Below are 19,028 nucleotides of genomic sequence, written 5' to 3'. Positions count from 1 at the left end.
ACACTCCCGGATGGAGAGCCCACTCTCTGGCATGTATGTCCTGGTGACTTAGGAAGTCTGCTTCCCAATTGAGTACTCCCGATATGAATATTGCCGAGCTGGCCGGAAGATGACGTTCTGCCCAAATTGGAACCCTTGTCACTTCTTTCATGGCTTCGTAACTTCTTGTGCCTCACTGATGATTGAGGTAGGCCACTGTTGTCGCATTGTTGGACTGGTTCTGGACCGGCTTGCCCTGGAGCAGATCCTGTGCCATGTAAAGTGCTTTGTACACTGCTTGCAGCTCCAGAATGTTTGACAGATGACTTTCCTGATTAGTTCATATTCCCTGAAAGGTGTGATGACCTGTCACTTCCCTACCATCCGCGAAGACTGGCGTCTGTGGTGAAAAGCGTCCAATTTGGACCCAGACTCAGAATGGACTTCCTTTGTTTAGATGATCCTTTCTTAGCCACCACAGGAGGGAGTGACGAACCTCTGGAGTAAGAGGGATCCTCTGGGACTTTATTCAATGATACTGTCCGTTCCACTTAGAGAGAATCAATCTTTGCTGAGGCCTGAAATAGAACTGGGCATACCCCACCATGTTGAAAATGGATACCATTGATCCCAGACCTGCATCGCTAACAGAATGGATACCCTTTGCTTGCGTATTCGCAATGATAGGGCCACAATCTTGTCCTCTGACAGAAACACCATCTGTGCCCGAGAATCCAGAAGAGCTCCCAGATGTACCATCTGCTGTGTTGGAGAAAGTGATGATTTCTTGAAATTGGATGATCCAGCCATGCTTTTGTAAGCAGGCTTTGGTTAGATGAAGATGGTTTTGTAATACACCCATAGTCTGTGCCATTATCAGAAGGTCATCCAGATATGACAAAATTCTCACTCCCTGACGCCTGAGATAGGCCGTCATGACTGCCATTATTTTGGTGAATACCCGGGGAGCCGTAGATAGGCCAAAGGGTAAAGCCTGAAGTTGGCAATGTTGCTGAAGGACAGCAAACCGTAAAAATTGCTGGTGGGATGGTATAATACGAACATGCAGATATGCATCCTGAATGTCCAAGGAGACCATGTAATCCCCCGACTCCATTGCCAAAATTTTTGACCGGAGTGTTTCCATACGTTATTGGGTACATAGATAAACCTGTTGAGGGTTTTTAGATTTTGTATAGGACGATAGGCCCCATTTGGTTTCTGAACCAGGAAAAGATTGGAATGATAACACCTTGCCTATTGAGACACAGAAACCGGGACTACTACCCGCACCTTCAGCAGGGAGTGAATGGCTACCCGAAGGGCCAAAGCCTTTCCCACATCTGCTGGAGGATCTGTGCAAAAAAACTTCTGGGGAGTATGCCTCCTGGAAGTGAGGGCATACCCCTGAGAGATCACTTCTCGGAGCCAGGCATCTGTTGTTGTTTGACGCCAAGAATCCGCAAACTGAAGAAGTCGGCCTAGGTAACCCCTAGGAGGTAACCCCTAGGAGGTGGCCTGCCCCATCAGGCAGAGGGTTTGTCGTCCGGTTCAGAAGCTGGATGTCTTGCCGTGCCAGACCTCTTAGTTTGTCGCCTTGATATTTTGTGAAAACTAGACGTCTTAGAGGAAGGCTGGTCCCTTGCTCATCCCTGAGAACAGAAGGACCGAAAAAAACTTGCCTAGATTTTTTAGTTGCCGTATATGGCAGACCTGCTGACTTTGAAGCTGCCAGAGTAGTTATTATTTTATCAAACTCTGCTCCAAAAAGTACTTTTCTATAGAAAGGTAAAACTTCCAGCACTTCCAGGCCCTGCATGCCTCTATTGAATCTGCTTATGCTTTAGAAGCTGAAATTCCAGCATCTGCAGCAGCACTTCCCAGATAGGAAGTCGGTTCCCGCATATGGGAGATGTACATCATTTGCTCTCTGATAGCATTTGGTAGAGAATTTTCCCATGCTCCCATTCATTCTTCAACAGCTTTGGCTACCCAGCCATAGATGGATGAGTAACAGCTCCAGATGATGAAAACATCTTCTTAAGTCATGCTTCAATCTTTTTATCCGTGGAATCCTTCAGGGAAGATGCCGACTGAATAGGCAATGTAGCATTTCTAATCAAATGCATCACGTGAGCTTCTACAGTAGGAGGTACCTCCCGCTTAGTACATACAGAAGCCGGGAAAGGATACAACAATGTTATTCTCTTATTCACATAAAATCATTTGTCAGGGTTACCCCATGCCTCATCCATAAGCTCAGTGAGCTGTTCAGATACAGGGAACTCCGTTTTGACCACCTTCCGGTGGTGAATAAACACTGGAGCCTTCTTACTGTAAGCTGGTTCATCATCCTGAATGTCTAGGATTGATTTAACCGCCTTCACTAAAGAAGGAATATCCACTGTAGACGTATGGTCCTCCTCCCCCGAACGAGACCCTGGAGAGAAGATGATGCTTCTGAATCCATATGTTGAGCAGACTGATAAAAAGCTAAATTGCGCTTAGGTGCCTTAGTAACTACCGGTCTGCTATCAGCATTAGATGGTGCCATACACTGACTAGATTGGCCATCAACATCCTTCCAGGAAAAATGCATAGGAGGTGCAAACATAGCATGCTGTGGACACCCCATCCAAGGAGGCATAGTGGGAGCAACCATACAATCCACAAACTGCTTTATTACCTGCGAAAAAGAGGCTACCCATGAAGACTCTTGTCCAGGAACATGTACACTCTACTGGTTAGGTGGCATTTTTTGACAAACAACACACAAACCATCCTTAATGTCCTGAGGGTAACAAATAAGTCATACATGCATTACATGAAACCAGCCCAGAGGCCTCCCCCTCCTGTATCCCTTTATCTTTTGACATGTACAATAAAGGCAATACTTGCAATGTTATATGATGGCCTTCACAATCTAAATCAGTGTTGGCTAACCTTGACACTCCAGCTGTTATGGAACTACATAACCCAGCATGCACTGCTACAGTTTTGCTATTAGGGCATGCTAAAACTGTGGCAGGGCATGCTGGGATATATAGTTCCACAACAGCTGGAGTGTCAAGGTTAGCCAACACTGATCTAAATGAATGTAAAGTACTCCGAGATAAACCTCCACCCCAAGAGGATGGAGAGAAAAAACAGTGATGGGTATAATTGACAGACAGAAATAAAAGACAGTGTCAATACAGCAGCTAGCAAACAGTCACATACAATGCATATGTAACAACATTACAATAGCTCTAAATCAACTACACAAACACAAAGGAATGGGTTGGATTATAAAGCACTATATCCCTTAAACAAGGGACAGGTATACAGGGAGACTGACCCAAACCCTCCTGAGAACAGCTAGAGAACGCACTGAGGGTAGACTGTGAGCGTCTTATATACACGTGGAGGGTAGGCGGAGCAACCCAGAAGCGCAAAACCCTTCGTAGGGACTGGGTCGGGGGAGGAGCTGTTGGGGGAGCGCCTACCTCCACTAAGCAGCGTTAACCAGCCGGGTAGGCTGGCCTCGTGGCAGCAGAGGCGTCTGCTGAAGATCCCCGCGTCAGACGATAAGGCCCCGGTGGTGTAGTGAGAACGCGGACAATCCCGAGCCCTGACAGCAGCAGTTTCTGGTGCATCTCTGACACCAGAAGCAAGGACTGCCGCGCGCGATTCCCTGTAAGTGAGGAATCGTCATACCTGACCTCTCCATGCGTCCGGTTGCTAGCTTAGTCGCGACCCGCCGAAATCACCAGCCCAGTTACTGGTGTTGCGGCCTGGCGGAGGTAGATGGAGTCGCAGTATATGCGTCTTAATTCAGACGCTTAGTACTGCCAGCCCAAAAAACATAAAATAAAAGCTTAGGACTTCCAGAACAGTCCCCTGTTACAAAGGTCTTGATCCTGCCGCACCAAACGAACAACTGAAGGCCTATGGATAGGGGCGGGGTATATATGGAGGAGGACCCCGAGGCATCCTGGGAGCTGAAGCTTTAACTGTTTGGTGCCTGGTCTCCAAGCATAATATCCCCATGGTATCCCTGTGGATCCTGAAGAAGAAAGACTGTTTGTAGATTTTCCATTTTATCCCCCTGGCAATATTACCTGAATTAGAGATGTTTGCTACAGAGCTAACAAATATTTGATTTATTTTATTTATTACCAGTTATTTATATAGCACACACATATTCCGCAGCACTTTACAGAGAGTACTTGGCCATTCACATCAGTCCCTGCCCCAGTGAAGCTTACAATCTATATTCCCTACCACATGCTGACACACATACACACGAGGGTTAATTTTGTTGAGAGCCAATTAGCCTACCTGTATATTTTTGGAGTGCGGGAGGAAACTGGAGAACCCAGAGGAAACCGACGCAAACACAGGGAGAGTATACAAACGCCACTCAGTTAGGGCCGTGGTGGGAATTGAACCGACAACCTCAGTGCTGTGAGGCAGTAATGCTAACCATTACACAGTCTGTGCTGCCCTGACTGCAACCCATCCACAATAGTAGAGCAGGCCAGGCCAACCTGTGACTCTCCAGCTGTTGTGAAACAACAAGTTCCAACATACCCTCCTACAGATCAGCTGATAAAGCATGCTGGGACTTGTAGTTCCCCAACAGCTGGAGAGGCACGTCTTGACCAGGCTTGAAGTAGAGCACTACTAATGGCTGATTACGCAGTTAGAGCTGACTGATTTGATTCAAATAATAGGCATGGTCTCCATGGGGGTGGGGTTCTGCCTCTTTGCTATCACATGATTTATTAAGCAGGAGCTGTCCAAAGCATACAACCCTATTTAAGTCAAGATAGACGATGACAAATATGCAATCTGGGGATCATCTGTAATTCCTGGTCAATATGAAAGTTAAATTGATTAAAACAAGTCCAGGAAGTCTAGTTCATTTACTGAAAGAATATCTTAAACTATCTTCATACTATATTACCTACATGAGATCATGACACATAAGGATTTGTGTAGTTCTGTTTCCACACTTTGTCCAAGGCTACAGTGATCAGGGATCTTCATTTTTTACACTGCTAGAAACTGCTGAATCTGTCTCCCCATTCACTTAAAGTGTCAGTATTTCTGAAACAATTAGTAATTTAATGCATTGTATTTAATATATCCATATATTCATCCATATATTCATGTTAATGTGGGAATATCTATCTCACAAAATAATTGGTTTCTGGCTTCAGGTATAGTAAAGATTTGTTATAGATATCTTAGTAATGGCGTCTTTGCTGTTTGTAGGGTTGTCCTCTGACTGCGCTGCCACCGATCAATATTGCCATCCGCTTCACGTACATCCTGCAGGACTGCCAGCAGTACTTCTGGCCCCAGCAGCCACCAGGTATGTAACACACTGTGATAGATTCTTCCCTAATGGTCCTTAGTAGTTCAGTTTATTTTGTATTAACACATTCATTGTATATTATTCTCACTTATCTGCTAAATAATATCCTGGCTGTTTTAGTCATAATTAGTGACGTAATACACAAGTCACTTGCATTACTAATCAAAAGTTTTTAGAACACCCCTATCTTTCCTGTTTGTATTAAGCAAATCAAGTACAGTGAATAACCTGAAATGATATAGAAGTAATCAGTAAATTGCTAGAGGTTAAAAAAGTTTTGGTTGCCAAAAACAGAAAAATAATGTACTTTTCAGAGTTCCGAGAGTAGTAGTGCTACCCCCAAAGTAACATTCTCCTGTGCCAGTTCTGCGTTTGGATCCACAGTGGGTATACTCTGTACATCACCGGAGTACTAACTCTCTCTGTCGTCCTCCGGTGCCTCACCAGTGATTGCATTCCTCCATTTCCCACTTGTGCTGGATACCTGACCAAAGGGTTCTTGGAACTGCTATCATTACCTGGTACTCGGCTCCAGCCAGGGCTTAAACTCTAGTGCAGGCTCAAGATCACAGTGTCATGTTTGAGCTAGGGACATCTTCTACTGAGGAGTGGGAAGTCAGGGTCCCGGGTTGGGGAAAGGACCGGAGGCGAGGGGCCTGGATATATGTCCTCCTCATCCACAGGTACTGGATGTTGGCGGAGTCTAACTTGCTGAAAGGTGTTCACCAGTGACCCCTCCAATTGGGATTTGGGTTTAAGCTGCACCCACCCCATGGAACCTGGAACACTGTAACAGCAAGTATACACTTGAAGTAACAACGTTGTACAGGCAACTTCCTGTTGTCCAGAGCCCGGCTAAATACCCTAAGGTAGCGGTCCATTGGAGTATAGTGTCAACCAATGCTACCATTGTGTAAAGGCTAGTCAGGTGATGAAGACTGTCATGGCTGCGCCCATGACGGTAACTGCAGGAAAAAGATGACTGAGCAACGCATGGATGTCCTAGCAGACCCTAGGAATAATCCTCAGCGCGTCACTCGCTGCTGCACCTGGCGTCTGACCGCTCGAGAAGTCAGGGGAAGCCGGTGCTGAGGTAAGTAACGGCCGATCCTAGGCCGCAACCTGACACACAGACACAATAATTTTAAGAGATCAGGACACTTCAAACATGGTTAAATGACATAGGAAACTGAAAGCACTAGCTAAATGTACCATTCAACTAGATGGCACTAGGAACTTAATGCACTAGCTAAATATGTCAACTAAATAGGAATAACTAGATAATACTAAAACTATATGTAGAAAACCACTAACCAAGTCTTCAGAATAGCTCTGGTTATTACACTGAATAAATGGAAGCAGATTTTCTGAATAGTACAGATAATTGCACTTCTAGAAAATGCTGGGCACATTTTTCCAAATAGCACAAGTAATTTGCACAGTGCGGTTTTCTGCATAGCACAGATAATTTCACTGTAGAGAAATGCTGGCCAGCTCTTTGAGACAGAACAGGAAATTTACACAGTAGAGAAATGCTGCACAGATCTTCCAAGTAGCAAAAGTAATTTACAAGGTAGAGAGGTGCTGGCAGGTAGTAGGTTTTCTGTATAGCACAGATAATTGCACTGTAAAGAATTATTGGCCAGATCTTCCAAATAGCACAGATGATTTACACAGTAAAGAGATGCTGGGCAGATGTTCGGAATAACTGAAATTGATTGCACTGTGGAGAAATGCTGATAGATCATCCAAATAGTACAGAAGATTTACACAGTAAAGAACACAGGGCAGATATTCTAAATAACCCAGATTAGGTAGATCTTTCAAATATCACAAATTAAGAAACTCAACAAAGCAGCATATCCAAATAAACACCAGAACGGAGAGGATCAGACTGATTACAACCCACAAAGGAGTGTCAAAAGGAAATCCCTAAAAGGACTTAACAGCCACTCATCACAAATCCAGAAACCAGCAAGGCACTGCTTAACTGCAGCAATCAAGATTTAGAACACAGGGCCTGATTCAGAGCCGCTCGTAAGCGGCCACTCGTTCGCTCCGAGCGATGTTCGCACAACTGTGCATGCGTATGGGTTGTAATACGCATGCGCGAACCAGTCACTGCGGTTGGAAATTGTGTGCTCGCAAAATAGCGAATGCCTGCTAATTTGAGTGACAGAATGAGGCGTTTGTGGGTGGTAACAGGGGAAGGTGCTTGAAAACGGGGAGTGGAGATCCGAACGCAGGCGGTCAAAACGGGCGTTTTAAGGGTGTTCATAATTAACAAAGCAGCGTCATCGACCACGTCACTTGGTTGTCTTTTAGCCTGAACTGCTCGCATGATTGCGGTAGGAAAGTGCTACCACAAGCACTGCGAGCAGTTCATACGCCTTTCGATGTACTCGATTAATCTAATAAATAGCGGAGATGACGTAGGATGCGAGCGGCCAGGGGGCGTTTTTTTAAAAACTAGCGAGCGCATGTTTCGTTCGCACGTTCAGACATAGAGGCGTCAACAGACTGCAAATATCCGGCCCCTTTTTCTGAACGAGCGAGCGCAAATAGCGTCTGAATCAGGCCCACAGCCCAATCCGATGACTCCTAGTCAGCACACCTGACTGATTAAAGCCACTAGAGTGAACCTCACCTTGAGCTGCTGAACTGTGCTGCTTCTGGATTCTAAAGGGGCACATCCAGTAGACGATCTCCTCCCTGTCCAATCTCTAAACGATTTTCCCTTGATTTTTTCCCTTGAAATTTTATCTTTCAGTCTGAACGATTTGCAAACTATTTTTAATAGATCAAGTGAAATTGACCTGCATGTTCAGTCGACTGACGAGACGATCAAATGACCAGCGGGAGCGCGCATCGTTGATCGTTAACGACCAAACACTGCACGATTTATAAACGATTTTTAAACGATTGAACGATAACGACGTTGTTATCGTTCAATCGCTTGCTAAAATCGTGTAACACACCGACTGTCACACATGAAGCAGGAATCATGATGGTTTTGGGGCTCTTTTGTTGGATCAGTAACTTGCACAGAGTGACTGGCACCCTGAATCAATAGTGCTACCGCAGCATTATGAAATTACATACAATACCCTCTGGTCAAAACCTAGTTGGTCAGTGGTACATCCTACAGCAAGGTATTGACCCAAAACGTAGTCTAGGCTATGTCAGAATTAACTGCAGAGAAAAGAACAAGTAGGCTTCAAATCATGGAATAGCCAGCACACTTAGCTTGTTTGGGATGAACTGGATAAAGGGTGAAAGAAAAGGAACCCACAAGTGCAACATATTTGTGGGAACTTCTGCAAGAGTGTTGGGAAGAGCGTCCTGAAAAATTGCCATTGTAGAAAGAGTTCCACGAGTATGTTAGGTGGTTATATTTGCAACAGGTGGTTACTTTGGGGAGTCACATATTTAGATTACATTTTGTTAAACACAATGATTCTATGATTTATTTTTATTTTTATCTCCCAATTATTTGTTATATGCTTTAATTTACATTGAGACATTAAAATGTGTACATTTCAATAAAAACTGGAAAAATGGGGGTGCTGTAAAACTTTTGACCACTAGAGTAGAGATAGATACTGGAGTTATTGGTCAGTTGTTACCAAAATTACTGTGATGTACAAATAGGATGCTATTGAAACTGATAGGATCATTATTGGGCATGCCATGTAATTGCATCTGCAAGGAGACCGCTAATCACCATTGTGTTCGGTCATGTTTAGGCTGCAGTGTCATTCCACCAGGAAGAGATCCAGCACTGAGTAATTGGATTTCATTCAATCTATCGCCCATATAAATTGGACAGTGGTCCTGGCCCAGAGTCAGAATCGCATTGTGTGTCTGTTTGTAGTTTTGGACCATTAGGCTGCCGTTATCGCTGACTTACTAAATATTACACTTGCAACAGGCTTTTTCTTATTTTTCAGGCTTTTGTAATCCTAAAATTGAACATCTCAGCTGTTTTGCAACAGCATATCCAATGAATTAGATGTTCACTTACAGAGCACTAACCTCTTTTACCGAGTACACAGCTTGGGGGGTGATGTCTGTAGGTGGACATATGCCTTAAGTAGTTAAGTGAGTTTTTATGCAGTGCTAATTGTATATTAAATAAGAACTGTTGTTGTAATGGGAGACCATCAGGTACATCTCTGGCTGGTTCCCTGGTTGTGCTCAAGTTCTGGAGATCTTTTGGCATCTCTAATAGATATCCATGTTCCCCCACTTCCAATGCTCTCTTGAGTTCTAAACAAAATACAAAAGAAAAGTTGTCCCAGTAAGCCTTGTTTTTCTGAATAGGCTAAAAAGAGCTTGGTAGGTCTGGATTGGCAGCTTCCTCTCCAAAAAGACCTACTGTGTCAGGTTCATTCCCTCCATCAGGATCTTCATTGGCTGAGTTTGACGGCTTGGCTATTGAAGTCAGGATATTAAGATTCAAATTCACACAGATTATGGAGTTGGCTCGCCCTGTGAGTATGTGTGCAATAATACCACATTTGTAGATTTATGTAAAAATATGCAATTTCGGTGTGTAATGGGGCAAGTTGATGTGACATTGATGGCGTTTCCATTCCGTTGCAGAGGCACTTTGTGGGGCTCGAGGCTAATTGAATTTACCCTTATGATTGAAAAAGAAAACAGATTTTGCAATCTAATTATAGGGTCTGGAAAAATTTTGTTAATTTGTTTGAAAGCTCAGGTTTCCACTCATTATTTCTTCTATTATCACGTGTTCTTTTGTTTTTTTCAGTCTGGTTAAGAGTTGGCCTTCACCTGAGTTCTCTTGAGGTACAGGTGTCGGCCTTATCGTATTTTCAAAGACAATTACTTTACTTCTAAAGGTTAAGTAATGCTTACAGGGAGTTTTACGTATTCAGCCTCTACATGTTCATCCCATAGAACCCTGGGATCTAAACATAGGCCCTGATTCAGAGCCGGACGCTCTGACAGAGCGCTCGCTCTGAATCAGAGCCGTCCTTCTTGTTTTTCAGAGCGGCCTCCTGCCTGCTCGCATAGCTGTGGTTGACCACCCACAGCTATAGCGAGCGGCCAGGAAGATGGGCTTGTGACGAGACCCTTGTGATAGGGTCTCGTTGCCGCAAGTCCCAGACTGCTTTCAGCTCTAACAGAGCCGAAAGCACTCCCACTGACATCACTTGGCAGCAACGCCTCCGGCCCCCCCACCAAAGGGGGCGTGCTGTCACTCAACATCGACAGCACGCCCCCTTTGGTACGAGACCCGGAGCGACTGAGTGCGCACTGGGCCACCATCGACCCGCATAGCGCTCGCGAGCGGGTCTGAATCAGGCCCTTAGTCTTGACAGCTCTTTAGATAGCTCAGTTTGAACCTCTGGAATCTGTGGAAATTAAGTTTTTGACCTGGAAAGTCTCTTTTTTTTTTTTTTTTCCCCTTGCTATTTCATCAGCTACAAGAGTTTCAGACTTGGGGTCTCTGTCTTTCAAGTTTCCTTTACAATTTTTTCCCACAATGGAACGGCAGTGTCATGCACTAATCCATCTTTTCAGCCAAAAGTGGTTTCTGGTTTTCACCTTAGTTAGGAAATTCTAATTCCTACTTTAGGTGAGTCTGGTTCTACAGATGATCAGAGCCAGCTTGCACTTTTAGATGTTGTGAGATCATTGAGGATAAAGGTTGATAGGGCTTGCCAGTATTTGTAAGTCTGACAGTTTGTTTATAATTTATGATGCTAGGAAAAGAGGTTGTCCAGGAACTAGCAGAGAGTAGCCAGGTTGATCAGGTCCACCTTTCAGCTGGCAATATATATGGGAGCCGGTCAGCCAATTCCGTCTCGGATTTCAACTCATTCCACCAGATAATATTTTGATATTTCTAAGAGTTCATCTGGGGGACACTGCGTTTCCTCCCTTATGCTAATTATTATTATAGTTTGAATGTTGTATTTTCCTGTTTACATGTTATTCTTTTGTCATTTATAACTTGAAACTGAGTATTGGGAGTGGAGGAACTTTATACCATAGAAACTTAACCGCTTAAGTGACAACTGCTATAACCTCAACAAAATACATGGTTGGCAGTGTCCTTCAGATGGACTCGAACACATAGATTTTACAGTGAGTACCAAAAATCTTTTTTTTTTTTTCTCTCCATCACATTTGGCTACTGATGAGCCCCTAAATCCATTACACCTATGCAAGTATTTTATGTAGAAATTCTAGAGCCATTAGATTTGTATTTGTGTAGTTCTCTTGAGTTCAGAGTTATCTAGTTTATGTTCTTTACTCAATGGCTGACTGTGATAGAATGGCTGAAACAGAAACATAATTTTCATCTATTATTTTTCTCTATTTTTATTTTTTTATTAGATCAAAGGCATGTCAGTCCAATTGCTTGCCAAGGGTGAGAGTTGCCGTTGGCATGGCGTTAAAACGCAGGCAACGGCAAAGTATCTTGCACCCCTCACAGCACACTCCGAGTCCGAATTTGCATATTTTGCATGGAGCCCTATAGGACTGCAACATTTTTATGCAAATTCAGGCTGTCATAGTGCGCCGTTGTCACGATGACTCGCACCCCTGAGTACATTGCGTGTAATTGGATTGACTCCTAAATCTGATTGACTGAAACAAGTTAGTCTTAAATCCATGGCAGCATTTTTGTTACCATTTTGATATATATATAATATATTAGGGGTGTGCATTGGCCACTTTTCGTGTTTTGGATCTGTATCTTTCTTCGTGTTTTGGATCTGGATTGGTTTTGCCAAAACCACCCTTCTGTGTTTTGGGTTCTGGGTTTAGTGTTTTGGATCTGTATTTTTTTTAAAAAAAGCATAAAAACAGCTAAAATCACATAATTTGTGGGTTTTTCTGCTCCTATGCTATTATTAACCTCAATAACCTTAATTTCCACTCATTTCCAGTCTATTCTGAACACCTCACACCTCACAATAGTGTTTTTATGTCCAACAGGTTGCACCGAGGTAGCTGGATGACTATGCTAAGAGATACGAGTGGGCGGCACAAACACGTGGCCCATCTAGGAGTGACACTGCAGTGGCAGACAGGATGGCAGTTTGAAAAACTAGGCCCCAAACAGTGCATAATGCAAAGAAAAAAAAAAGGTGCAAGATGGAATAGTCCTTTGGCCCTCCCACCCACCCTTATGTTGTATAAACAGGACATGCACACTTTAACAAACCAATCATTTCCGCGCCAGGGTCTGCCACACGACTGTGGCTGAAATGATTGGTTCGTTTGGGCCTCCACAAAACAAGCTGGCAATTAATCTGTCCTTGCACAAACTGGCTCTACGGAGGCAAGATGTCGTCCTCATCCTCCTCATCCACTGATTCCTCACCCTCTTCAGTGTTGTGTACATCCTCATCCTCACAGAGTATTAACTTGTAGTCGCTGGAATCCACCACCTCAGGTCCCTCTGTACGTTCTGGAGGATGGTCTCCCTGGAAGAGTTGATAATTCATTTTTATGAACATCATCTTCTCCACATTTTGTGGAAGCAACCTCCTACGCCTTTCGCTGACAAGGTTCCCGGCTGCACTAAACACTCTTTCGGAGTACACACTGGAGGGGGGGCAACTCAGGTAAAATAGAGCCAGTTTGTACAGGGGCCTCCAAATTGCCTCTTTTTCCTGACAGTACAGGTACGGACTGTCTGACATGCCTACTTGGATGCTGTCACCGATGTAATCCTCCACCATTCTGTCAATGGTGACAGTATCATATGCAGTGACAGTAGACATGTCAGAAATTGTTGCCAGGTCCTTCAGTCTGGACCAGATGTCCAAACTTGGTCCTGCCTGCCCTGCATCACCACCAGCGGGTTGCTTAGGATACCTAAGTTTTCTCTTTCATCCACTAGGGGACGCTGGAGGTGCTTACGCTGGGTATAGAGGCGTGGATAACTGGAGGTGGCACTTTAAAATAATCTAGAAGTGTGAAGCTCCTCCCCCTCTATGCCCCATCAGCCCACAGTTTAGAAAATGTGCCTCATGGAGCTGGTCACATTATGCTGTGCTCCAGCAAATACATTTATTTTATTTAATTTTTTTTTATTTAAAAGCATCTTTTACACTCCTATAGGTACCCTTCGCCACCTATCTAAAAGGTGGGGTCCGGGTACCTGGCGCCCTGGTGTTTTAGCAAACACCAGGAAGGAGTGCACTGGGCTCATTACAAGAGCTTCTGACAGCTCCTTATCGCCACAGCTAAGTCTTCACACAAGAAGAGAAGACTGCTGACCTGCCAGAGAGAGACTACAGGGGACACGCAGTGAGTAACAAGCTGCGCATCCCCCGGCTCCTACCCCGCTGCCCAGCGCTAATACAGCATGCTGCGCTGTGTTAGTGTGTGCATAGCACAGTTAAACAGCGCTACACCTGTGCGCTGTGTAAAAGAAGCCCGCTGTCGGCGCTGCCCTGCGCTGTCTAAGGGAAGCTGTGTGTACACAGCGCTACACGCGCGGCTCCCTGCTTCTCCCCTCTCCCCGCTGATACACGCGGCTCCCTGCTTCTCCCCTCTCCCCGCTGATACACGCTGCTCCCTGCTTCTCCCCTCTCCCCGCTGATACATGCGGGTAGCGCGGAGGGGAGGAGGGAATGGACCACATAGCAGCCATAATGGAGCCCTTAGGGCATGAAGAAGGGGGCGGAGCCTTAGCAGCGCGGGCTGTCTCTATACGCGGCAAGCGCCTGTAGATAACAGCGTGGCTGCCGTTTGTTAACTGTTTCATGCCTGTATTTCTCCCTTATCCAGGAAGAGTGCAGCAGAACTGAAGGCTGGATTCTTTTGCTCCCCATTCCTGGCTAAAAAGCTACAAGTTAAGGACAGATGGCTCTGGTACAGAGGCTGTGCATAATACACTGGGGGTGCAGGGAATCTGATCTGTGGGAAGGGAGTGGGGCGTATCTCCTCCTCTGTGTCCCAAGCCAGCCTTCTGTTTTTCTTTACTTCTGTATATACTCTGTCCCTCTGTGTGTGGTGACTGTGTGTATCCATGTCAAACAGAACAAAGGCATCTCAAAGGTTGTTTGTTTATTCTAGGTGTAACAATAAACTAACCAAGCCGCATGCTGCTGGGTCCACGTTATGTGATGCTTGTATAGCAATTGATCCACCTATGGCTATTATTGCCTCATCTGCGCCTACATGGGCCGCTGACATGGTAGGAGTAATGTGGATTTAATGTCTGAGTAGCTGAGGCATGTAAGTCTCAGCCTCCCTGGGTTGCTCGGCTAACCAAGTCTCTTGACACCCTGGTACAGGTTATGGGTACAGCTGTGTACGCTCCCTCCACTTCCTTACAAGGACCGACACAAAAGCGTCCTTTATCGACTGTTCTCCAGTCAGAAGAGTCTGACGAGGAATTCCTCGCTACGGAAGGGGAATTGGAGGAAGCGCTACAGGACGATACCCCTCTAGAGTTAGAGTCCACCTCTCCCGGGTGTGGAATCTCTAATTTTGTTATTCCTGCATCCCAGGAGTGTGAATTATTTCATAAACAACCAAATCGGCGTTTTTTCCATTCTCACTGCATCTTCAACAGCAGCTCTCAGTGGCCTGGAAACAACCGGATAAACGGTTCCAAATTCTGTGCCGGTTTTCCTTCCATGATGGAGAAGTGGGAAACGCTCCCTTAAGTTGATGTGTCCGTCTCCCGTCTCTCTAAGGCACTCCCAGTACCGGGAGCCACAGTACTAAAAGATCCTTCGGATCGTAAATTGGAGACAACGCTAAGATCTATTTATACTGCAGCGGGTGCTCAGCTTAGGCCCACCCTTTTTACTGCTTGGGTTAACAAGGCTGTGGTTTGCTAGACTGACCAGTTGATTACAGGTTTGGACTTCCAGAGCAGGTTACGCATACTAGCAGAACACATCCGTGAGTCTGCAGTTTTCCTGGGAGAAGCGTCAAAAGATATTAGTCAGATTAGTGCTCGCATATCTGCTTCTGCTATTTCGGGCCGCAGAGCCCTCTGGTTGCGCGCCTGGCATGCGGACACAGAATCCAAGCGTGCGGTGGAGGGTTTACCATTCAATGGCGACATGCTGTTTGGCCCAGAATTAGACAAATGGATATCCCAGGCCACGGGGGGGTAAGTCTTCCTTCCTCTCGTCAACTGCACCGGCTCCCAGAAGAGCTTACGCTGGACCTTCGTTTCATTCCTTTCGTGCGCTACTTTCCTTTCATGGGAGAGCCAGAAGGGCTCCCTCCCAAGCAAGAGGCGACAGAGTAGAGGCCGCCCACACACAGTTGCACGTAGACAGGAGCCTAAGCCAGCTGAGAAACAGGTGGCATAACGGTCTTCCGTCCCACCTGGGACCACCTACAGTGGGAGCCCGCCTGCAAAGATTTCAACAAGTTTGGAACCAGACTTCTCCAGAACCGTGGATCCGCAGACTAATTTCCCTGGGGTACCGAATAGACTTCGAGGTCCCCCCTCCACCTCGGTTCTTCACTACAAGTCTGCCAATAGCTGCAGACAATGCCAGAGTTCTACAGGAGGCTATCCAGTCTCTAGTAGTATCATCTGTGCTAGTTCCGGTTCCAGAACATCAACGAGGTAGGGGGTTTTACTCTAACCTGTTTGTAGTACCCAAACCGGATGGATCGGTCAGGCCCATCTTGAACATCAAGTCATTGAACCTGCATCTGAAGATGTATCGGTTCCAAATGGAGTCTCTGCAGTCAGTTATTGCGAGCTTGGAACCAGTAGAGTTCCTATTATCCCTGGATATCACGGATGCCTATCTCCACGTTCCCATCTGGGAACCACATTCCAACACGGTTGGATAATAAACTTCAAGAAATCAAATCTCTATCCGTCCCAGAAGCTCCTGTTTCTGGGCATGATCTTAGATACGGCATCACAGAGGATCTTCCTTCCAATAGACAAAGCCCGGGATATCCGGTGGTTGGTTCAGCTGCTCCTCAGACCAAAGAAGGTGTCCCTCCTCCTTTGTCTGCGTCTCCTGGGGAAGATGGTAGCGGCCTTCGAGGCACTACAGTTCGGGCGATTCCACTCCAGGGTGTTTCAGCTGGACTTACTAACACAGGGGTCAGGGTCTCATCTGCTTCTACATCGACAGATCCGTCTGAGCCCAGCTACCAGAGTGACCCTTCTCTGGTGGACACAATCCAACAATCTTTTAGCGGGCCGGAGATTCAGAGTGCGGGACTGGATCATCGTAACAACGGACAGCCTTCGAGGATGGGGAGCAGTAGTCCTCGATTATCACTTTCAGGGTCGATGGTCCCCTCTAGAACAAAAGTGGCCCATAAATGTGTTGGAACTCAGAGCGATTTACAGTGTTCTGATAGAAGCAACAGAGTTTCTAAGAACTAAGAGTTCAGTCCGACAACGCGTACATCAACCGCCAAGGAGGGACTCGGAGTCGCAGGGCCACGTGAGAAGTAACTCAGGTTCTCAGGTGGGCCGAGAGCCAGTCTGTAATCCTGTCGGCGGTATTCATCCCGGGTGTGGACAACTGGGAAGCAGATTACCTAAGCCGCCAGGATAGCCATCCCGGGGAATGGAAGCTTCATCCAGACGTGTTCAACGCGCTGATACGTTGATGTCCCCAGGTGGACCTCATGGCGTCACGATTGAATCGTCAGCTCCCGGTATACGTGTCAAGAATTTGAGATCCGCAGGCAGTGGCAGTAGACGCTCTGACAGTTCCGTGGATCTAGGACTTTGTTGACCTTTTTCCTCCGATTCCACTTCTTCCTCGACTGCTAAAAAAAGGATAAAATACGAGTCAGCCTCTGTCATTCTCGTGGCTCCGCACTGGCCTTGGAGAAGTTGGTTCTCGGACCTTCGGTCCCTATTGGCAGACGATCCGTGGCCCCTTCCTCTGCGCCCGGATCTGCTGCAGCAGGGTCCTTTCATACACTCCAACCTAGCGAAACTGCGTTTAACGGGGTGGCTCTTGAAACCATTGTCCTAAGATAAAGAGGAATCCCAGACTCCGTTATTCCCACCATGCTACGTGCCAGGAAACCAGTTTCGGCTGCGCATTATCATCGCCTCTGGCGTTCTTATATCTCGTGGTGTTCCAGTCGGGATCTTCCCTCTAGGACCTTTCGGTGTCCCGGTTTCTATTTTTTTTTTTTTCTTCAGACTGGTCTGGATTCTGGCCTTCGTCTTGGAACTTTAAAGGTGCAGGTTTCTGCCCTTTCCATTTTGTTTCAACGGCAATTGGCCCTCATTCCTGAGGTGCAGACATTTCTTCAGGGAGTCTTGTGTTTGCAGCCCCTTTTTTGTACCTCCAATAGCTCCCTGGGTCTTGAACTTGGTGCTTCTGTTTCTTCAGTCTTTCCATGTTTGAACCTTTGGAAGAGGTTGATATTCAGTACTTGTCTTGGAAGACGGTCCTCTTCCTGGCTGTAGCATCGGCTTGTAGAGTTTCTGAATTGAGTGCTCTGTCCTATAAGCCACCTTACCTTCTGTTTCATGCTGATAGGATGGAACTCCGGACGGTAGCCGCCTTCCTTCCCAAGGTAGTGTCGGCTTTTCATATTAATCAGCCTATTGTGGTACCATCTTGGGTGAAGGACTCTGGTGGTTCTTCTACCTTGGATGTGGTTGAAGCTCTCCGCATCTATGTTGACAGGACTGCTTCCCTCCGTAAGTCTGAGTTGTTTTTTGTCCTCTATGATGCGGTTCGGAGGGGTTGGCTAGCGTCTAAGCAGACTTTGGCACGTTGGATCCGGCTGACATTCATCAGGCTTAGGTTAATGCCGACCGCCGGCCTCCTTCCTCCATTTCGGCTCATCCCACACTTTCTGTGGGTGCGTCATGGGCGGCCGGTAGGGGAGCCTCCACGTCACAGTTGTGCCGTGCGGTCACTTGGTCTTCAGTTCACACGTTTGTCAAGTTTTACAAATTTGATACGTTCGCTGTTTTGGCCGCCTAGTTCTGCAGGTGGCGCAGAGCGCTCCTGCCCGTGGGGAAAACTTTGGGACGTCCCCAGCGTAAGCACCTCCAGTGTCCCCTAGTGGATGAAAGAGAAAATGGGATTTTGGTACCTACCGGTAAATCCTTTTCTCTGATTCCACAGGGGACACTGGATGCCCACCTCAGCGCTCTTCGCCTGCCTGTTCGGTTTTGTTCCGTATGTTGTATGTTTTGATTATTGTGTGTTCTTCTCTCCCTTTTACTCCGCTTGTTCTCCATCTCCTCTTGGTCTTCATTTTCTAAACTGAGGGCTGATGGGGCATAGAGGGGGAGGAGCTTCACACTTCTAGATTATTTTAAAGTGCCAGCTCCAGTTATCCACGCCTCTATACCCAGCGTAAGCACCTCCAGTGTCCCCTGTGGAATCAGAGAAAAGGATTTACCGGTAGGTACGAAAATCCCATTTTTCCCTGGCAGCCCCAGTTGCGGGAGAAAATGAAGAAGGAGCTGTTGACGTGTCACGTTCCGCTTCAGCTAACAGTGTTTTCACCAGCAGGTCTTTGCACCTCTGCAGGCTTGTGTCGGCCGGAAAGAGAGACACCACATAGGCTTTAAACCTAGGATCGAGCACGGTGGCCAAAATGTAGTGGTCTGATTTCAACAGATTGACCACCCTGGAATCCTGGCAAAGTGAATGAAGGGCTTCATCCACAAGTCCCACATGCCGAGCGGAATCGCTCTGTCTTAGCTCCTCCTTCACTTTCT

General features: G+C 46.2%; 1 protein-coding gene across 1 annotated transcript in view; it reads left to right on the top strand.

Moving 5' to 3' along the window:
• The window catches only part of RAB3GAP1 (RAB3 GTPase activating protein catalytic subunit 1), a 218,033-nt gene that overhangs the window by 77,932 nt on the left and 121,073 nt on the right, over positions 1-19,028 (top strand). Inside the window, exon 8 of the mRNA XM_088472270.1 lies at positions 5,239-5,338. Coding sequence (XP_088328396.1) covers positions 5,239-5,338 — 100 coding nt within the window. The remainder of the gene's footprint in view (positions 1-5,238; positions 5,339-19,028) is intronic.

The sequence above is a fragment of the Taudactylus pleione genome, unplaced genomic scaffold, assembly GCF_031769625.1.
Source record: "Taudactylus pleione unplaced genomic scaffold, aTauple2 ptg000122l, whole genome shotgun sequence".
Taxonomy (NCBI): Eukaryota; Metazoa; Chordata; class Amphibia; order Anura; family Myobatrachidae; genus Taudactylus; species Taudactylus pleione.
The sequence above is the reverse complement of the archived record's forward strand: the minus strand, read 5'-3'. Positions and strand labels throughout refer to the sequence as shown.